This window comes from Mustela lutreola, chromosome 9 (genome assembly GCF_030435805.1).
Source record: "Mustela lutreola isolate mMusLut2 chromosome 9, mMusLut2.pri, whole genome shotgun sequence".
In the NCBI taxonomy this organism is placed as follows: Eukaryota; Metazoa; Chordata; class Mammalia; order Carnivora; family Mustelidae; genus Mustela; species Mustela lutreola.
In genome coordinates, this window is record NC_081298.1 from 81,783,472 (window position 1) to 81,804,967 (window position 21,496).

General features: G+C 36.9%; 1 protein-coding gene across 5 annotated transcripts in view; it reads left to right on the forward strand.

Moving 5' to 3' along the window:
- The window catches only part of VRK2 (VRK serine/threonine kinase 2), a 119,392-nt gene that overhangs the window by 66,137 nt on the left and 31,759 nt on the right, over positions 1-21,496 (forward strand). For all 5 annotated transcript variants that reach the window (XM_059187728.1, XM_059187724.1, XM_059187725.1 and 2 more), the window contains one exon: positions 16,891-17,023. In XM_059187728.1, coding sequence (XP_059043711.1) covers positions 16,891-17,023 — 133 coding nt within the window. The remainder of the gene's footprint in view (positions 1-16,890; positions 17,024-21,496) is intronic.

The following is a 21,496-nucleotide window of genomic DNA, read 5'->3' on the forward strand; positions in this document are numbered from 1 at the left end:
AATGAATGTCATTTTTTAAAATTTTTAATTTAAATTCCAGTTAATTAACATACAGCAAGCGTAATACTGGTTTCCAGTGGACAATACGCTTTATTCAGTACTTCCATACATCTCCTGGTACTCATCACAATAACCGCACTTGCTTTTTCAAATTTTTTTAACTATTTATTTATTTATTTATTTATCATAATCATTTTTTGTTTTTTGTTTTTTGTTTTTTTTTTTTGAGGGAGAGATTAGGGGAGGGGAAGAGAGAGACTCTTAAGCAGGTTTCATGCTGGGCATGACCATGAGATCATGATCTGAGCCAAAATCAAGTCAGACACTTAACCGACTGAGCCACCCAGGCACCTAACAAGGGCCCTCCTTAATCGCCATCACCTATTTCACCTATTTCACCTATTTCCCCACCCACCTCCCCTCTGGTAACCATCATTTTGTTCTCAAGTGTTAAGAGTCTGTTTTTTGGTTTGCCTCTCTCTCTTTTTTATTCTTTTGATCATTTGTTTCTTAAATTCCACATATGAGTGAAGTCACATGTTATTGGTCTTTCTCTGACTGACTGATTTCACTTGGCATAACACCCTCTAGTTCCATCCATGTTGCAGATGGCAAGATGTCATTCTTTCGGATGGCTGACTAATATGCCATGTATATCTGTACCACATCTTACAGCTGCTATAAACATTGGGGTGCATGTATCCCTTTGAGTTAGTGTTTTTCCATCCTTCGGGTAAATACCTAGTAGTGCAGTTGCTGGATCATAGGACAATTTAATTTGTATCTTTTTGAGGAATATACTTAACTGTTCTCCAGAGTGGCTGCACCAGCTTGCATTCCTGCCAGTGGTGGAGGAGGGTTCCTCTTTCCCCACAGCCTCACCAACACCTGTTGTTCCCGTGTTGTTGATCTTAGCCATTCTGACAGGTGTGAGGTGCTACCTCATTATAGTTTTGATTCGCATTTCCCTGATGACCAGTGATACTGAGCATGTTTTCATGGAAGCCCATCATTTTTTTACACAGCAGCTTTTACGTGAAGACTTTCTGGATGATTCTGGTTTATACTGATTTCCTTTGGCTTCTAATTCGTATTTTAAATGCAAAGGCCCTCAGTCTCAGTTGTCTTGTGTTCTGAACTAAGATGGACTCCTTGAGGCTTTTGTAGATAGGTTTATTTTGCTGCCTTCTTTTGTATTCCTCACAGTACCTAGGTTAGTGTTGCTTTTGTAATTACCCTTTAAGAAATACTTCATTGACTCAGGAGGTTAAGGCTGTCTTGATCTCACTTAGTGCCCAGATTGACCTGATTACTCAGGTCCCTCACCCCGCCACACTCCATGTGTTTCTGCCCCAAAGCTGCCTGCTAAGTCAAAGAGAAGGGCCCCCACAGGTAGAGAAAATAGTTCCGTGTATCAGCAAATGGAAGGATAAGTATGGCTTAGGAAACCTAGCATTTTAAAACACTTACTTGACTACAGGGAGTTGTATTGGACTGAAAGTCAGGAGCTAAGGTTCTAGACTTACCGCCAACCCTGAACAGCATTGCAACCTTCAGCGCATGTTTTAATCTGTGAGGACTTTAGTTCTCCAGTTGATAAAATATGAAATGTTGAGTGATTTCAAAAGTTCCTTGTAACTCTAAAATTCTGTGATTCTCTAAAAATGTGTTTCTGAATGCTTAGTGCTCGTTGCATAAGGTAATGTTTCTTATAATGTTTCCAAAGTGTCCACTTATTGTTGCATAATGAAGGAACTTAAAAAGCTTAAATTTAGAAAAAATTTAATGATCTGGGAGCAGGAATTGAAGTACCTGACCTGTATCTGGTGATAAAATGCTCACTTTCATCCATAGGGTAGGGTCATAAGCATCATTAAAGCTGCTTGTTCACTGTTTGCTAGACGGAATTCTAACATAAGCCGTTTGTCAGTTACTTGTAAGATGGAGTGTGAATGTGTATTTATAAGAATTTTGCATGGTATATGCACATATATGGTACCATTTTTAGAGGTGGCATTTCCTTTGTTGAATATATATAAAATTTAGTCCCAGTGATACCTCTGTACTGCATTATCTTTGGAGTAGTATGATATGTCTTATCTTGATAATACCAGAATATTACTGGATAGTACCACTGGTAAGGCTTCTTTAAAGTATTTTGGTGTCACGGGGTTAGGATTATACTGTAGATTAAATAACGTGGTAGTGTTTACATCACTTATAACATGGAGTAATGTGTACATCATTCTTCCTTGTGAGGTTCTGATGTACACTTTTAGTTGAGCAAAGGGACTTTGAAATTTATTCCTATGATTTTCGATATTTGAACTTTTAAAATGTTAAGAGTTTTATATTAATGGAATTGTTTGTTAAATACACACTTCCACTGAGTTTTTTGTCTCAATACAATTTGTCATATGAATATGATTTTAAGATTTAATACCTTGTATGTATCTCTACTCATAGATCAGTTTTATAAACTTACTATTTGGGGATTCTTTTAGTATGATTTGTCAAATAAAAATAAAGTCAGCTCCGAATTTTATTCCCATCTAACATTCTTTAATGTGTTAATACTGCTATGTTTTATTGCACTCCAATTTATTAAATTACTTTAAAATTGTTGAAGTAATCAAATGTATTTTAGCTCTGTTATCTGTTAGTGAATGGTGTTTCTATTATCAAAATTTATTCTTAACATGTGTATATTAAAATGTCTGATTTTAAATCAGATTAGATCCATATAAAAAGGAAAAATTCTTATTCAAAATACTATGCAAATGACAGTAATATGAATATAGGCTACCAGAGTCTTATTGGAAGGTGATGATGAGTGGAAAATATTGAAGAAAACAGCATAATAATTATGATTTAGAAGCCATGGTCTCCATATTTAAAATTAATATTTTGTGAAGCTTATTTCCCAGTGCTGGGACTCTGAGACGGGTAAGAATCTGAAAAGTAGATAATTGTGCCTCTAGGAGGATACAGTTTTTTTTAACCTTTTATTTGGAAAAATTTGAAACATACTGAATAATAGAGAACTCCCGATACCCATGACTTTGATTTAAAAATTAACATTTTGAAATTTTATGTATTTTTTGGCTGAAATGTTTTAAAACAATTATATATATCATGACACTTTATCTAAATATTTATGTATGCATTTCCAAAAAACAAGGATAATTCACCATATTATCTCCATGCTCTTACTTAACAAAAGCATCACTCCTCATTGTCAGGTACAGTTTTATGTCTTCTACTTTCTTTCTCCATTATCCTAGCATTCATTAGAAAACGGAAATACAGACAATTTGTATTCTAATTGCACTTAAGCTCTTTTTACTTTTTTTTAAGATTTTTGTTTATTTATTTGAGAGAGAGAGTAAGAAGGAACACAAGAAGGGGGAGTAGGAGAAGGAGAAGCAGGTTTCCCTCTGAGCAGAGAGCCTGATGCGGGGCTTGATTCCAGGACCCCGGGATCATGACTGGAGCTGAAGGCAGATGCTTAATGACTGAGCCACCCAGACATCTATGTGCTTAAGCTCTTTTTTCCTTTTTTAAAAATTATTTATTGCCCAAGACTTCTCTATTATAACTTCCCTTTCTATAATTGAGTCACCTAGATCATGTGATCTCTTTGACCCTCTTTTAGCTCTCATAGCCCCTGACTTCGTGGGTAGAACTGGTTGTGAGCTACAAATTTGACTTGGGAAACTACTGGTACAGAACTAGGTGAGCGTGATTTCTCTCAGTTTAATGTCCATCGGGAGAGCAAGTCTCTAGTCTTGGAGAAAACAAAGATTGTATTTTATTCACTGATGTGTATCCAGCAGCTGGCACAGAACATGGTATACAATAAGGACTCAATAAATAAATGATGAGTGAACAATGAGTAATTGAATAGGTTAATGCATAAATGAATTGATTAATTAGCCATTCAGTGTTCAGTAGTAACAGATAAAGCCAACCAAGAGGAACTGGATATAGCAGACCCACATATAGTAGTTAAGGCATTTGTACATTTCTTAAATTCCTATTGGGAGAAATCTATCCCATGTCAAGACATCAGTAGTACTTTATATAGCCATCGCCAGTGGTATTTTTTTTTTTTTTTAATGGATAGAGCTCTGCCAGCATGTTCATGAAGAGAAACAGGAATAGGAAGTGCTGTAGGTTAAATTGTATCCCCTTAAAGGATGTTGAAGTCCCAACCCCCAGTCTCTATAAATGTGACCTTATTTGGAAATAGGGTCTTTTTGAGTTAGGATGAGGTCATTTGGGAAGGCCAGGATCTAGTACAGTTGAGGTTATAAATAAGAAAACCTGGACATAGAGACAGACCAGACATGAGTAGAGGAAAGATAAGCGAAGAGACAGGAAGAAGGCCTTCTACGGACTTGGAGCACCTGAGATCACCAGAAGCTAGGAGAGAGGCATGAATAGATCATCTCTCCCAGCCCTCAGCAGGGACCAACCCTGAGAACATCTTGAGGGGAGGCTGGGAGCCTCGAGGACTAGAAGATGAGGACTAGAAGGACATTTCGGTGATCATTTAAGCTACCCAGTTTGTGGTACCTTGTTAGAGCAGCAGCCCTGCAAAACTAATGCAGGGACCTAGACAAATCTTCACGTGGAAGTTGAGATTTTCCAAACCATTTTAATAAAAACCTCAGGAAAATGTTCTGTTTCATATAACTTACATGAAACAGAACATTCTCTTGAGCATGAATACCAGTGTATTTTGGACATACGTGAGCACCAGGATAGGGGAAAAAAGGTGGGGGGAAGTGAGAACAGAGGGGAGAGAAAAGTACTCTCTTTTACTGTTCCTAGGGCCACTCTGGCCAGGTCAGATCAGCTAGTGTTTCTAACGAGATTCGTTCTTACACATGGGATCTCTGGGCAGTTAATTCTTGCCCATGTGTGGTGGGATTTTCTGTTTATTCTGCAGCTAAATGTCCTCGTTCGAAATTAGAAGATATTAAAAAAAAAAAAAAAAAGGTTGTGGGGGCACCTGGGTAGCTCAGTGAGGTTAAGCATCTGCCTTCAGCTAAGATCATGATCTTGGAGTCCCAGGATCAAGCCCCACGTCAGGCGTTCTGCTCAGCGGGGGCCTGCTTTTCCCTCTCTCTCTATGGCCTTTCCCTCTCAAATAAATAAAATCTTCTAAAAAAATTAAAATTAAAAAAGGGTGGTTTACTTTCTCCTGATCCCAGGCAAAAGGTTTAATGGAGAAAGATGGCAACTATTTGCATACTTTCAATAGAGACTCAGTATAAAAATAGTTAAGGAAGTGAGCTCCAAAAACCTTCCTGGTTTTGCCTCTTACTAGCTGTTTGCTTTGCCATATCATTTCACCTTGTGTTTCTGTTTCCACATCTGAAAATAAGGATAATAGTATCTCCCTCACAGAGGGAGAAGAAGTGATTCAAACATGTGAAAGAGTTAGACAAATAAGTGGCACATATCAAGCACTCAGTAAGTAATAGCCAGATGATAATTTCATTATTTTAATACTTATGACAAAAGATAACCATATCTTACTTTGCTTTCCAGGAATTCTTTAGACATGATGATGTTCTGGTTAGATATTAAGAAGATGGTAATGAGTTGGATTTAATAAGTGTCATTCTCCCCAGATGTGTAGGTTAATGATAGACTTCCCTCCAGTTGTAGGGACCAGAACATCCAGGGTCTGTTTTCTATATAAGAGAAAGAGTTCACATTTTAGGAGTGTATGTGCAGTGTAAATATAGGATGGCCCATTTAGCAAATTACCTATCCTCAAGAAGGTGGCTCCCAAGAGAGTTAATGCTGTTAAAAAATTAGTGTTTTTCTATAATCAGTACAGGCTTATTAAGTGTCTACTGAGTGCCTACTGGTCATATCATTTCTAGTTCTGAAGGCCAGATGCGTACATGACCAAAGAATATTTGAGCACCCTGTGTCACAAAAGGCTATATATATAAGGTGTGTGTGTGTTTGTTTTTTAGTTAGTTAGTATGGGAAAATGGCATTTCTGGATTCTGAATCAACTCACTAAGCTGCATAAATTGGGTGGGTTAAGATGTACCCCTGTCTAGGGGCTGTTAAAAAACTGTGTGTGTGGGCTGCCTGGGTGGCTCAGTGGTTTAAGCCTCTGCCTTCAGCTCAGGTCATGATCTCAGAGTCCTGGGATCGAGTCCCACATCAGGCTCTCTGGTGGCCAGGGAGCCTGCTTCCTCCTCCCTCTCTCTCTCTTTAAAAAAAAACAAAAACAAAAAACAAAAAACTGTGTGTGTATGAATGGCATTGGTGCTGGAAACCTCAAATGCCGTCTCTGAAATCAGTGAACTGTGTGGTTAATATGGAACAGGACAGCTAGTTTGAATGTTGGTTAGCTGTGTTTTATGTAGATGTGACTTCCACTTGGTGAACCTATTTATAAGATTATAGCAATGGCCATCAAATTCTGTCAGCTAACATTTTGTGAGTATCTGCTATGTACAGATACACCAAACTCTGAGAATGCTGATCAGTCTCAAGTTCCGATTTGACTTAGACAAAAAGGAAGACCATAAATTGGATGCAATTCAGATTATCCTCTCCCATTGCCTATTTATTTTGTATAAGGACAGACACAAGTTATGTGCTTTGTTATCATGTTGGAAATTAGAAAGTGTATTATAGGTTCTTTCATATAATTTTTGAGAACTTGTATCAGGACAGATTGGAAAGAGACTGTAATTGGAAAGGTTTTCTTTTGTGGGTGAAAGGCATTTTTAGTAAAGAAGCAATTGCTAGCATAAGATCTGTTGAAGGAATTTCCCCCAAAAGTTTGGATAGCATATTAAGTCATAGCCCTGTTTGATCAAATAAGCTTTCACATATTGCTAAAAGAACTGGGTTGGAATAGAAAAACAGGTCATGGGTTCAAAACACAAATACATTTAGAATACTGCTAAATACCTCAGTATTTGGTTATGGTCCTTGAATCTTCAGCATCATTTCAAGGAGCCATCGACTTGAGCCCAAGGGAGCAGTAGATGCCTTGAAGACATCATGATAGGAGGCCCATCTCTTCTGTCGTTTCCTCGTATGTTAACCACAGATGTATCTTTAAGTCTCTTACTCTCCATGAATATCACGTATAAAAAAAAAAAAAAAACAAGATAAAACTTAAGATTTGAAATCGAGTAGGTAGTTTTGAGATCTAAGAGGGGAGAAAAAACCCTCCAGCACCTAAAACAGATTTTTTTTCCCTTAAGAAAAACTGCATGTTGCATCCATCAGAAAACAGAAATGGCAGCCTTTTTACGGCTCAGATAAGGTCAGACTGCAGTTTTAACAAAATATATCTTCATGCTTATTCTAATAAGCATCATGTTTGAAAAATAAGCTGGCACCTTTTAAAACTCACACTATTTTGTCTAGACTCTATAGCGGGAATGCAACGTTACTGGCAAAACAAGGTAGGGAAGTTGAAAAACAAAAAATGCTATAAAATAAAAGAATAAAAAGCACAGATTTATATCAGCTTGTAGTAGCATCTGTGAGGTTGCATATAAGTTTTTAACAGACGCGAGGGATGTTTGTGAACATAAACGTACTGCTTACACATCGCATGCTTTACTCCTCTTCTGACATATAGTGATTTTCATTAGTAACCATTTAGTTTCTTGCGAAGATTTTCACGTTATAGTATCTTGTAGATAGAATGGGGAAATATTATACCTTATTCAATAAGATAAATACTAGCTTCTTTTAAAGAGTCTTCAAAGTTGCTGAGTAAGTCTGTACATTCTTGCTAGAGTTTTCAAAATGTTTTCTAAATTTCCATTTTAAAAAGTCCTGACGGGCGCCTGGGTGGCTCAGTGGGTTAAGCCGCTGCCTTCGGCTCAGGTCATGATCTCAGGGTCCTGGGATCAAGTCCCACATCAGGCTCTCTGCTCAGCAGGGAGCCTGCTTCCCTCTCTCTCTCTCTCTCTGGCTGCCTCTCTGTCTACTTGTGATTTCTCTCTGTCAAATTAATAAAATCTTTTTTAAAAAATAAATAAATAATAAAAATAAAAAATAAAAAAGTCCTGAAGAGTGACTGTCTCCCTCCAGAGTATAATTTCCACCAGCCTCTGATAATGAGAACTTAACAGATATATTTCTTGATACAACAAGGTGTGTTAAAGAAAAGGATTTAATTAGGGGTGCCTGTGTGGCTCAGTGGGTGAAAGCCTCTGCCTTCGGCTCAGGTCATTATCCCAGGGTGCTGGGATCAAGCCCCACATCGGGATCTCTGCTCAGCAGGGAGCCTGCTTCCCTATCTCTCTGCCTGCCTCTCTGCCTACTTGTGATCTGTCAAATAAAGAAATAAAATCTTTAAAAAAATTGTATAAAATAGTGTAAATTACAATAAGATATGAGAGTGTATGACAAAAATTGAAGTTCTTAAAGAGTAAATCCCATTTTGGGGACTGAATATACATCTCTAATGTATAAGTAGCCTGCAAAATGGAGGTAAAGTAGTAATGTGATTTAGTGGATGGTTACATCCCACTGGCCAGTTGTTCACCTTGTGTCTTGTTTTTTTCTCTCTCATCTCCATAACCCCTTGCATTCTTTCTCTAGCTGACATATTTCCCTGTCCATCACGCCAAGTGTTGAGAAATGCTTCCATTTGAGCCATTGTGGCTGCTTGGTGCTTAGGATTCCTGGTTGCTTGGGGAGCAGGAAGGCAGCAGATTTGACCCTTGATGGGGAAGAGGTCCTTTGCTTTTTCCATCAGTTATGAGCATGTCACTCAATTTTGTATAAACTGAAAGAAGCAGGAACTGGTTGGGTTAGGGTGTTAGCCACCAATCAACTAGTTTGCTTTTGGTACAAAAATGAATAAGTCGTTTTCTTTCCAAACCACCTCTTCCACCTGTTTCCTTTATACACTGAATCCTCACTTAGTGGCCAGCCACACCATTTTTAGAGTTGTCATTGGTCCTCGTATCCAAGAACCATGGTTCTTCTTTGTCTCCCTTCTTTCGTTCACCGTTCACCAGTGAGCAAGTCCGCCCTCCCATTGCCCTTTGTCTGGACTATTGTTACATTCTCTTAATTGAATTCTCTGCTTCTATTTCCTCGTTTTGGAGCTGCCACTACTGATAATACCTTTCCTTGCCAAAAACCTTTGGTGACTTGGATTTATGCAAAAATTGTGTTCCAGCTTCTTAACATGACTTTAGAAGCTTTCTGCTAATCAGTTTTTCTGGTTTGTGTTAGATTTCCAATAACCTCTGCCCTCCAAACTACAATGACCTATTCTCTGGTTTTCCTTCTTGGGTTACTTCTTTTTCCTGTCTTCATTTTTGGAAATCTTAGATATTTGTCAAGGCCCAACTTAAATGTTTCTTTGTCTAAACCCCTAAATTAGAAATAAATTCCCCTTGCTCTAAAATACTACTAAATTTAAATCTGCTATACTTTTCTCAAAGTAAATGTTATCTTTGGATCTGTAGATATGCTTATATCATCTTTCCTTTTTCTGTGTGAGGCATGGAAAAAACTCATCCTCTGATCAGACTGATTTAGGTTCACTTTCAACTTTGTCCCTTGCTATATAAGTTTGTTTTGCACAGAGCACCTAACTTTTCTCATTCAATTTTCTCAACCTTAAGAAATTTTAAAATAACCTTCTTTTAAGGTCATGAGGATTAAATGATTTGACTTCTATTAAGCACTTAATGCTTTCACATGGCAAGCATTCAATAAATATGCATTCTTTTTTTTTCTTTTATTTGTAAATGTATGATTCTCAATGGTTTATCATTCTTGGCACTCAGGTGGCTATGAGAAAGAATTTACTTCAATTTTCCCAATTATTACCATGAAGTCAAATCAGTAGAAAATTATTTAAGCCTGTGCAGAAGGACTTATGAGTAGGTACTGTCATGGATACAAAAATGTGTACATTATCCTGGCCGCTTGTCCCCTCAGAGCTTGCAGTCTATAAATCTGGAGCCAAGGCTTAAATAAAAGAAAACCGAGGGGCACCTGGGTGTCTCAGTCAGTTAAGCATTCAACTCTTGATTTTGGCTCAGGTCTTAATCTCAAGGTAGTGAGATCAAGCCCTGAATCGGGCTCTGTGCTGGGCATAGAACTGCTTAAGATTCTCTCTTTCTCTCTCCCTTTGCCTCCTCCCCCCATAAAAAGAAAAGAAAAGCTAAATAACTATACATTTTTAATTAGTTAATCCGTGTGGACCATAAATGAAAACCCAATAAGTTGCTTTGTGGTTAAAAGAATGTCCGAACCAGAATAGGATTCAAGGGTAGGTGGTCAACCCAGGAATTGTGAAGTGTGAGTGAAGCAAGATTGTGAATCTTGTGAAGCAAGATTGGACAGGGGAACCTTTGAGAGTAGGATGTTGATATGACCCCTGTGAGTGGAAAGGGAACAGTAAGAATTGGGCTGGGAGAGCTCAAACTGTGATAGAGTTCTGACAAGAAGCCTCAGAGCAGAGAGTGTACATTAGAAGAGCCCCTTGGGCAGCAATGGCCACACAGTACCCCCACTGTGATCATTGTTTGGCAGGTGTGGCCTAGGAAGACTGTGGCCTTGGCTTACATGCCATAGCTATTCCCGATGGCCCTTGTCACTCGAGGTCATCAAATTACTGCCGTCTTCATAGGTGAAAGGTCAGTTCTTTCTGGATGGGACTGGACCTCAGTGGCTGCCACACTACCTTTTCAGTAGTAAAATATCAAAGCCAAATGTCCATGTAAACCTTAGTTCAGATTTAGTGAGGTTTTTTGGAGTGGGGAAGTTGGAGAGCCTGAGCAATTCACTAAAACAATAAAACTTTGTAGAAGCTGTACTTGGCATTGGGTGACTTGCATTATTTGTGTGTAACACATTATTTTTTTATCTGTTAAGAGTGGATAATGATGCTTCTTCCCTACCAACCTCATGAAGTTGGAATAAAACACAATATCTAAGAAAGATGAGAAGAAAATGAGTACCATGTTGAAATGTGAGAAGTAATGCAGTGTAATAGAAAGATCTATGGAATTAGAGTAAGGAGAGGCAAGCAGGGCTCTTCTTTTACTGATGGAGAAAGGAAATGATTACTAAATTCAGGAAAGTCACTTAAAAAGAAAGTCACTAAAAATGCATCAGGGAGGGGCTCCTGGGTGGCTCAGTTGGTTAAGCATCTGCTTTTGGCTGAGGTCATGATCTCAAGGTCATGGGACTGAGTTTTGCATTGGGCTCCCTGCTCAGTGGGGAGTCTGCTTCTCTCTTCCTCTGCCCCTCACCCCTGTTCATGCCCTCTCCCTTTCTCAAACAAATAATATCTTTAAAAAAAACTAAAATGCATTAGGGAGCTAGATACTTACATTTTTCTATGTTTAGTATGATTACAATGCAAATAATCACTTCCTACTTGATCTTGGTTCTCTTCAGTTTCCCCCTATAAGTTTGTCTTAAACTAGGGATAGTATATATATGTTTACACTTCAAGTGGAAAATATTAACTAGTTATTTTTTATTTCACAGGAAAAAGAAAGATAATATTTAAAAAGTTAACTAGAAAGCAAGTTTTATTTTAGATTAGAGGTTGGCAAACTTTTTCTGTAAAGAGCCAGATAGTAAATATTTTAGGCTTTTATGAGCTCTGTGGGCCACATATGGGTCTCTGCTGCATATTCTTTTTTTTTCTTTCTTTTCTTTTTTTTTTTTTATAATCCTATAAAAATGTAAAAATCATTCTTAGCTCAAGGACACATAAAAATAGGACCTAGACTGCAAACCTTATTGTGGATGAAGTTCTGCTTAAACTTATTTTTGACTTCAACAAAATTTCAGAAATGGACAGAACCCCAAATTCTATACAATATTAAAAAACATGGACCTTGATGTTATATTGGCATGGGACTGAATCCTGCTTTCATCCTTTATTAGCGATGACTTAGACAGGCACTTAATTACTGGGGTGTTTGGCTTCCTCATATGTAAATGAGACCAATACTACCTGGCTGGGAGGTTGCCTGGAATTAATGGCATAACTTGTGAAAGGTACTTTGCCCAGTGATTATCACATAAGTAGAACCTCAACAAATTTTCTTCCTTTCCTTCCCTCCTTACCTTGTTTGTCAATATTTCCCAGCCTTTTTTTCTTTTTTGAACTGTTCTGAAAGCATTCTAGACTGTGTTTTTCTACTACTGCATCTTCATAGAAATTCTCACTTTGACCTAATTCGTATCAAATTAATTTCTCAACATTTTGATTACTTGGGACAAATTATTGACTTTCCATATACCAAAATATCTGCTTACCAAATGCAGTCACTCTTTTATTTCTTCATTAGTGCATCAAGATCTATAATACTGATTAGAGAATTCATCCAGTTCTCATAGAATATAAATATTTTAAGCCAGATGCTGCACTAGTAGATTAAAAACAAACTAAAAAAACAGGGGAGGTTATATTGGGTGTGGTGGGATAGATATTTGTTTGTTCTACCACTGTTTGATAGCATTCCATGATTATTTAAATTCTGCCTGCAGCTCTCTATTAAGACCAATAATTATGCACCTGATATTGGAGCACCAAATATATAAAGCATATGTTAACAGATTGTAGACTCCACCTACAGACAACACTACAATAATATGGGGCTCCAGTATCCCATTTTCAACAAAGGCTAGATCATCCAGATGAAAATCAATGAGGAAACATTGGGCTTAAACTACATGTTAGACCAGATGGGACTAACAGACATATATAAGTCATCCCATCCAACCGCAACAGAATACACATTCTTCTTAAGCACAAATGGAACATTCTCTAGAATAGATCATATGTTAGGCCACAGAACAAGTATAGTAGTGAACAAATATAGTACTGGAAGTCCTACCCAGAGCAATTAGGCAAGAAAAATAAAGTCATCCACATAGGAAAGGAAGCAGTAAAATTTTTCTCTGTTGGTGTTGTGCTATTATATAGAGAAAACCCTAGACTCCACCAAAAAACTATTAGAACTAATAAATGAATTCAGTAAAGTTGCAGGATACAAAATCAGTATACAATGATCAGTTGTGTTTCTGTACACTAACAATGAGCTATTGGAAAGAGAAATTAAAATAACCCCATTTATAATAACATCAAAAAGAATAAAATACTTGGGAATAAATTTAACCAAGAACATGAAAGAACTATGTGCTGAAAACTACAAAACACTAATGAAAAAAACAAAAACAAAAACTGAAGAAGACTTAGATAAATAGAAATTCCATGCTGATGGATTGGAAGAATTAAAATTGTAAAAAGGTCCATGCTATTCAGAGCAATCAATAGACTCAGTTTAGTCCTTATCAAATTTCCAGTGGCCTTTTTCCGCAGGAATAGAAAAACAATTCTAAAAGTTGTTTGGAATCACAAAAGATCCTGAATTGCCATAGTCATCCTGAGAAGGAAGAACAGTGTTGGAGGCCTTACACCTCCTGATCTCAAACTGGGTTACAAAGTTCCAGTAATCAGAACAGTATGGTATTAGCATAAGAAGAGATACATAGATCAATGCAACTGGATAGAGACTCCGGAAATAAACTCTTGCATATATGGTCAATTAATCTTTGATAAGAAGTATATATATATCTAGGGAAAAGATGATCTCTTAAATGGTGTTGGGAAAATGGGACAGCTAATGGAAAAGAATGAAAGTGGGCCCATATCTTACACCATACACAAAAATTAACTCCAAGTGGATTAAAGACTTGAACATAAGATTTGAAACCATAAAACTTCTGGGAGAAAACAGGGAGAAGCTCTTTGACATTGGTCTTCCAGTGATTTTTGGATTTGATATGAAAAGTAAGGGCAACTAAAGCAAAAATCAACAAGTGGGACTATATCAAATTAAAAACCTGTATAGTGAAGGAGATCATCAACAAAATAGGCAATTATGGAATGGGAGAAAACTTTCATAAATCACATATCCAATGAGGGTGTATCCAAAATATGCAAAGAACTCCTGCAACTCAATAACAAAAATGAACCAAAACAACCCAGCTAAAAAATGGGCAAAGGACCTGTATGGACATCTTTTCCAAAGAAGACATCCAAATGGCCAACAGGTATATAAAAAGGTATTCTGCATCCCTAAATCATCAGAGAAATGTAAATCAAAACCACAATGTGGTATCAACTCACACCAGTTAGGCTGTTACCAAAAAGAGGAGGTAACAAGTATTGGGGAGTATGTGGAGCAAAGGGAACCCTGGTGCACTGTTGGCGAGAATGCAGACTGGTGCAGCCACTGTGGAAGACAGTATGGAGGTTGCTCAAGAAATTAAAAACAAAACTACCACATGATCCAAGAATCCACTTCTGGGTGTATATCCAAAGGAAATGAAATCATTATTTCAAAGAGGCGTCTTTATCATGTGTCCAGTGCAGCAATATTCAAATGAATTACTTACTGTATTCTGAGTCAAGTGGTTGGCATATTTTTTTTTTTTTTTTATACTATTAGCTTCTTGTCTTTAGCTTAACTGAACTTAAGGTAATTTTCTTTGGATTATAGGACCCTGTCCTTTTTTTAAGAGCATTTACCTTAGAAAACATGAAACTGTAAGCTTTTTCTCTGTGCCTCTGAGATGTAAATCTTTTCCCAGCCTCTTGTCCATTTTGTAACCAGGAATGTCTTTGTCACAGACCTGGGAGCCATCCCTTTAAAATGTCGTGATTAAGAAAGATTGTGCCCTTATCCCCTTGACTCAGAGAGGGTGGGAACCTACACATCAATTAACAACATGGACAGCCCTAGTCCCGCTGACCAGCCTTCCTTTAACCTCCTGCAGTTAGTTCACTACCTCACCCCCTGCACTTTAAAACTTACCCATTTTTTGTTTTAGCAGAATTGAGTTCAAACTCCCCACCCAGTTGCAGCAGTCTCTCTCTCTTATTCAGTAGCTTTGAATAAAGTCTTCCTTGTCTGTGTAGCTTGTCCAGTGCAGTTTCCCTTTGACAGTGATTGAGAGTGAAGACTCTGGTGTCAGACTCTGCCTCCACCTTATTACACAAATCAAATAATCTCACTAAGCTTCAGTTTGTCCTGGAGTAAAATGGAGGTGATGGTACCTACCTATAAAATTTTAACCTCTTAGCATGCTACCTGAAGCATATTAGGCACTCCGTAAGTTTTAGGTCTGACTTGTGTGTGTGTGTGTGACTAATGACTACCTGAAAAACTTCTTGATAGGTCTTTTTTTTTTTTCTTTAATTAAATTTTTTTTTTTAATTTCAATTCAATTTAGTGAACATATAGAGTATTATTAGTTTTGGGGGTAGAATTTAGTGATTCATCAGTTGCATACCACACCCAGTGCTCATTACATTAAGTGCCCCCCTTAATGTAATTAAGGTAACCCAGTTACCCCATCCCCCAACCTCTTCCCCTCCAGCAACCCTCAATTTGTTCCCTAGAGTTGAGTCTCTTATGGTTTGCCTATAGTAAATAGTAGTAAATTACTCTAGTGTATTTAAAATGTTTCCATTTGCTGAATTACCAGTATATATGTTTGCAGGGTATCTACTTTGCAAAGTGAAGTCTGTTTGGTTCTTGAACTAAATAGAGTGCATGATAAATAGTGAGAGCAAGCAACCAGTTACACATCTGATCCTGGAGTCTAGTTATTTAGGGCAGAGGGATCGGTTACTTCTGAGGCCATGTTGAGAAATAGTGTCTGTGGGCGAGGGAGAGAAAACTGAAATACCATGTTTCCAGACACTCCAGCAAGCTATATTCTCCATCAAATGAAGAAAACTCTGCTGTTTATATTTTGAAGGTCAAATTGTCTCCTTCTTCGGCTATCATAAAACCAAAAACTTAGATTAAAACTCAACACTAAATTTTCTTTTAATAGGTATTATATTTTAAAGCAAAAGTTGTATTGCAATACTCTGTTGTCTTGAAGCTGTATCAGGATATGTTGCCTCAGTCCCCCTGTTTTAAAGAAATACATGTGAAACAACACATTTAAGAATTTTAAACTGCTTTGTTTTGGGAAGGAGCCTGGTAATGTAGTTGGGAACTACTCTATTCTGGCTACACATGAGGATGAATGTCTAGTCCTGTCAGTTCCCTATTCAGGGCATGCTGTATCTGTAAAACTACTTCTCCCCCTTCTTTCTCTCTCCAAAAGTAATCTGAGAAAAATTCACTTGAATTGCCATCTGACTTTTAACAATCTATATTCTGTTTGGAGACCCGGCTTGCAATTCTGACTGACTTACAAAGATAACAGTGATGATATGGATCGGTCTGAAAGGCCAAAAGTACTGCATTGATGTTCCATCTTAAATACGGGCAACATGATGGTGGTTTTTTGTTGTTGTTGTTGTTGTTGTTGTTGTTTTTAAAGAGTCATTACCTCTTATAGTCTGTTCACTGTTTTTATACTTCTTGTTAATGGAGTTTCCTATAACATTAGGTTTATGTTTTTAGATTGTTTGCTCTCCTCTCCCCTCCCTGCTTAAAACATGTTTATGTTTAAGGGAGGGGTTGTAAGAAAAGGCAGGCCTTGTAAGCTGTATGAATATGGATTTAAAAGGAAAAAAAAAACAATCTATTGTAGTTTATGATGTCTAGATGCCTACCTAGAGGGAAGAGAATTTAGAGTAAAATAAAAAGGACTAAAATCTAAGTCAACTCAGAAACAAGATATGCCCATGATGAACAAGGATTTAAGCTGGAAAGTTGTTATGGCCCCCAGTTGTATATATTTTATCCTGAGGCACCATTTGGTTTAATAAAATGTAGATCTGAGGCTGTTCTGAACCTATCAGTTTCTTAAGACTTAATTATAAAGGTTATATTTTCAGAGGACAAAAGCATTACTCATTTCTCTGTTCATGTCTTCCAGGTTTATCTTGCAGATTATGGACTTTGCTACAGATATTGTCCCAATGGGAACCACAAACAGTATCAGGAAAATCCTAGAAAAGGCCATAATGGGACACTAGAGTTTACCAGCGTGGATGCCCACAAGGGAGTAGGTAGGTTTCTTCTTTTTCTTAATTTTATTTCGGAAAAATGATTAAAGAGTAATAAGGCCCATGAAATGACCTTTGCATAGTCAGTTTGAAGAGTAAGAACATTGCCAAGATTTTTATTGAAAGTAGTGAATTCCTGTATGTCAATGAATATTTCTTCTACCAGAGGGAAGAGACAGAGATTGTGAAAAGTGAGAAGGGTGCAACAGGGTGTCAAGTAAGCAAAACTTGATGCTGATTTGGGGCAGAAAATCAGTAGTTTGTATAGGTTAAACTTGGAGGTCAGCAAGTGAATTTGTATGCTGTCACTAGTATTACAGATTTGGTAAAGGTGCACATGGGAAGAATTATTCCTGTTTTTCACCTGGTCCTTATCAGAGTTTTAGAAGATACCATCTCTCAACAAGGAAATCTCTTCTGAAACTATAAAGTGTTAACTTGTGGAAATCTCTCCTAGTCGCTTTTCATATATCTTACTTATTTAAACTCACTTTGATGGTATTGGAAACACATTTGCAGGTAAATTACATACATAGTCCTTTTATTGGATATTGATTGTACTGCCTTGCATTCCAAGGCAGACTTAATTCAACAATTCCCTAATTAGTTAAAGTCATAACCTATGTCTTGTATTCATTTACCATTAATTAAACCTTAGCTGTTTATTACACTGCAGTCCAAATCCAATAGCCGACCCAGAAAGCCATGGAAAAGGAAGTAGGAGGTCAATATTGAAAATATATGGTGCAGAGTCCCACTGATGGTTGCTTTGTTCACAATCAATATGGTCAATGCAACTGTACTTTCTTAGTTGCTCTGTCAGCAAGACAAAAAGTCAATTCTAATGTTATGCTAGTAAAAAAAAAATGGTGATTATTGAAAAAGTTTGCCTTTCAAAATTATATTCTTTGTAAACTTTATTTATATAAGTATTTTCAAATATACTAAACCATAAAAATAATTTAAAAACAGCTTCAAAAGGACCCCGTGTCACTAAAAGGTAATTACACATTTGCACTTGTTAATGGCTGTTGAACTGTTACCCTAAACTGATACTTTCTGATGAATTTTAGTTGGTGCAAACAACTGTATATTATTGCCTTTTCTATTAAAAGGACCATCGGCCATATAATGTGGGGGGTCTTGATCATTTTCCAGAGCAGTTAAAACCCACACTAGTGTAAGGTAAGCCAGTGAAAAAGTGAAACAGGTGTATCAGTTGCATACCTTCCTTCCAGGAAGAATCATAGGTTAAATTTTCTGAAGTGAAAATTACTCTTTATATTCCTTATCAGAGTAACGGGAACCACTACATTTTTTTTTTTTTTTCAAGAATAAGAGAGTTGGAAAAGTAATGATCACAAGAAATTTAGTAATATTGTATAATTTTTCACCATTTACATTGTTAATGAGTCAGTGAGCATTTAAAGATATAAATGGGACATAGCTTTAATTATAAGAAATGTAAGAGTCGAATGCTTACTGATACATTTTTTTTTCAGTTTAAAGTTCTTTCATTCCAAGTGAAAGCCAGATTTATTAGTATGGAAGAATTTGCAAAAACCCAGAAATACTTTTTTCATTGCAGTATAACTGGAAATTCATCATACAGATTCTTAAGCATTGGCTCAGGCATGTTAAATGACATTCACTTATGGTTGGGCCCCTTATTACTATAACTGATAGCTCTCATACTGAAGCTCTCTGATATTAACTATTATATTAAAAGTGCTAAGAAACAATTGTGATTGCAGAATGGGAAGTAGAATTGTTACATGTTAGTTGAATCAGTGTTTGGACTATGGTAATTCTAAACGTCTTCTACAGTCATTACGTTGTTCAGGGCTTTTCATTGTGCTGTCTTCAAGAACGATTTAAACCGTTTTTTATTCTGGAGTCCATTTAAGTTTTTTTCCTCCCTAAATAATAACACATGTTGATGAGTTGGGTAGATTTCACCATGCTAGGTCTCTGGGGAGAAGACTGAACTGAGAATGATGGTAGAAAGATGGTATTACTTCCTGAGAGGATAGTTCAGGGAAGTGCCTATATTACATATTTTTGGTATCTGCTAGAAAGTTGTATGCTGGAGTGAATAATTCATTTTTATCAAGGTTTCACAGGATTCTTATAAAAAGTAGATTCCCGGGCACCTAGTGGCTCAGTGGGTTAAAGCCTCTGCCTTCAGCTCAGGTCATGATTGCAGGGTCCTGGGATCGAGCCCCGAATCGGGCTCTCTGCTCAGCAGGGAGCCTGCTTTTCTCTCTCTCTGCCTGCTTCTCTGCCTACTTGGCATCTCTGTCTGTCAAATAAATAAATAAAATCTTTAAAAAAAAAAAAAAAGTAGATTCCCTTACTTCATTTAAAATAGAATTTACACTAAACTTCTAGGTATATTTCTATCTACTTAGACCTATATGTAGATACAGATGTCTACATAGATATACATATATATACAGTTAACCTTGAAGAAAACAAGGGTTAGGGGTGCTGACTCCCCATACAGTTAAAATTCCATGTATAGGGGCACCTGGGTGGCTCAGTGGTTTAAGCTTCTGCCTTCAGCTCAGGTCATGATCTCAGGGTCCTGGGATCGAGCCCCACATCGGGCTCTCTGCTCAGCGGGGAGCCTGCTTCCCCCCCCCCCTGCCTGCCTTCTGCCTACTTGTGATCTCTATCAAAAAAATAAATAAAAATCTTTAATAAAAAAAAAAATCCATGTATAACTTTTGACTCCCCCAAAACTTAACCACTGATAGCCTACTGATAACCAGAAGCCTTACCAGATAACAGCCAATTAACACATTTTTTTTTAAAGATTTTATTTACTCATTTGACAGAGCACAAACCGGGGAGCTACAGGCAGAGGGGGAGAGAGAAGCAGGCTGCCCGCTGATGCTTAACCAACTGAGCCACCCAGGCACCTAGCACATATTTTTTTTCTGTTATATGTATAACATACTGTATTCTTACAATAAAGTAAGCTAGAGAAAGAAAATGTTACTAAGAAAATCACAAGGAAGAGAAAATACATTTACAGTGCTGTAAAAAAAATCTGCATATAAGTGGACCCAGGCAATTTACATTCACATTTTTAAGGGTCCACTATATACGCATACGTGCATAGATGCATGTGCATAAACACACGTACATACATAAATACATATAAATATGTATCTTTGCTGAAGTTTTTATATGCAGACTCAGTCTGATATATAAAGTGAAGGGTTTGATATCCTCAAATGTTTGAATGCCATTCATTCCTAACGTTTTGCATTTAACTTTCCAAAATAAAACATTTTACTTTAGGAATTTATTAGAAATGAAATAATCATTTAGTCATTTCTAGACACCAGAATAAACAGGGCCATAAATCCTATAGTTAAATGTAGAAGGTCAGATTCATAAATATTCACGTGTTTACTTTCAGCACAGTCACTATGTAGTTTAATCTCAGAAAAATCTTTTCTATAGCAGTCCAGCTGGGAGATCAAATAAATAGTGAGAAAGATAATGCGAAGGAAAACATAAAGAGCAAAACAAGTTATCTCTAGGAAATAGAACCTCCAGTTGTCAACACAGTTGCTGTATGTCAGGTCAGGCCCAGGGAAATATTTAAGACTCAGTGGAAGACTTGACTAAGGAATTAGCCACTTAACAGAGACCATTCACCTATCACATCTCTCCTACTTGCTGTAGTGCGTACTCAGAAACCAGAGCCGACTCTCATTCTTCTGTGGGTTAGTTGGTTTTTTCTAATGAAGGAGTTGTAGAAGGTACCAATCACCAGTTTCCCTTAGCATTTTCTAGTTCAACTTTATGTAGAAGGAAGGCAGCTTGTATCATTACAAACCAAAATGTATGAATAGAGATAGATAGAGATGGCCAGATCGGGGAACGACCGTCCCCGGGACTGTATGCCTTTTCAAAATTGCAGTTATTCTTCCAGACTCAATTCTCTTGTATGACCTAGAGGTATTTTCTGAGTGGCTGAAATGCTTCATTTAGTGTAAAATTAGAGTCATATACATTCGGTTTATCTCTCTCTTCTATTATTAATTTTTTCTTCTTCATAAAAACTAACGTGTATAAACATTGACATATTTTGGGCTTGTTGCCTGATAATTAAAGAGAATTATATCTGTGTCAAATGTACTATTTTAAAATTTGTTACATTCTTAGTAATGTTAAAAAGCAATATTTGGATCAATGTGTGGTATGGATTTTTGTAGATTTTTTCTACTCACTGAGGCATGCAGTCAATACCTAATTTCTCTAGAGATATACTGCATTTAACATATTGAGCTTTTTTAAATACTTCAGACCTCTGCATTGAGTGTATAATACCTGTTTTAATTTGACATCATTGATGACCATAAAATATGATATCTAAATTGCATTTTAAATGTCCATTTGTTTGTGTAATATATTCAGTATCAAGGAAAGAGATATATACTTTTTTTTTTTTTTTTTTTT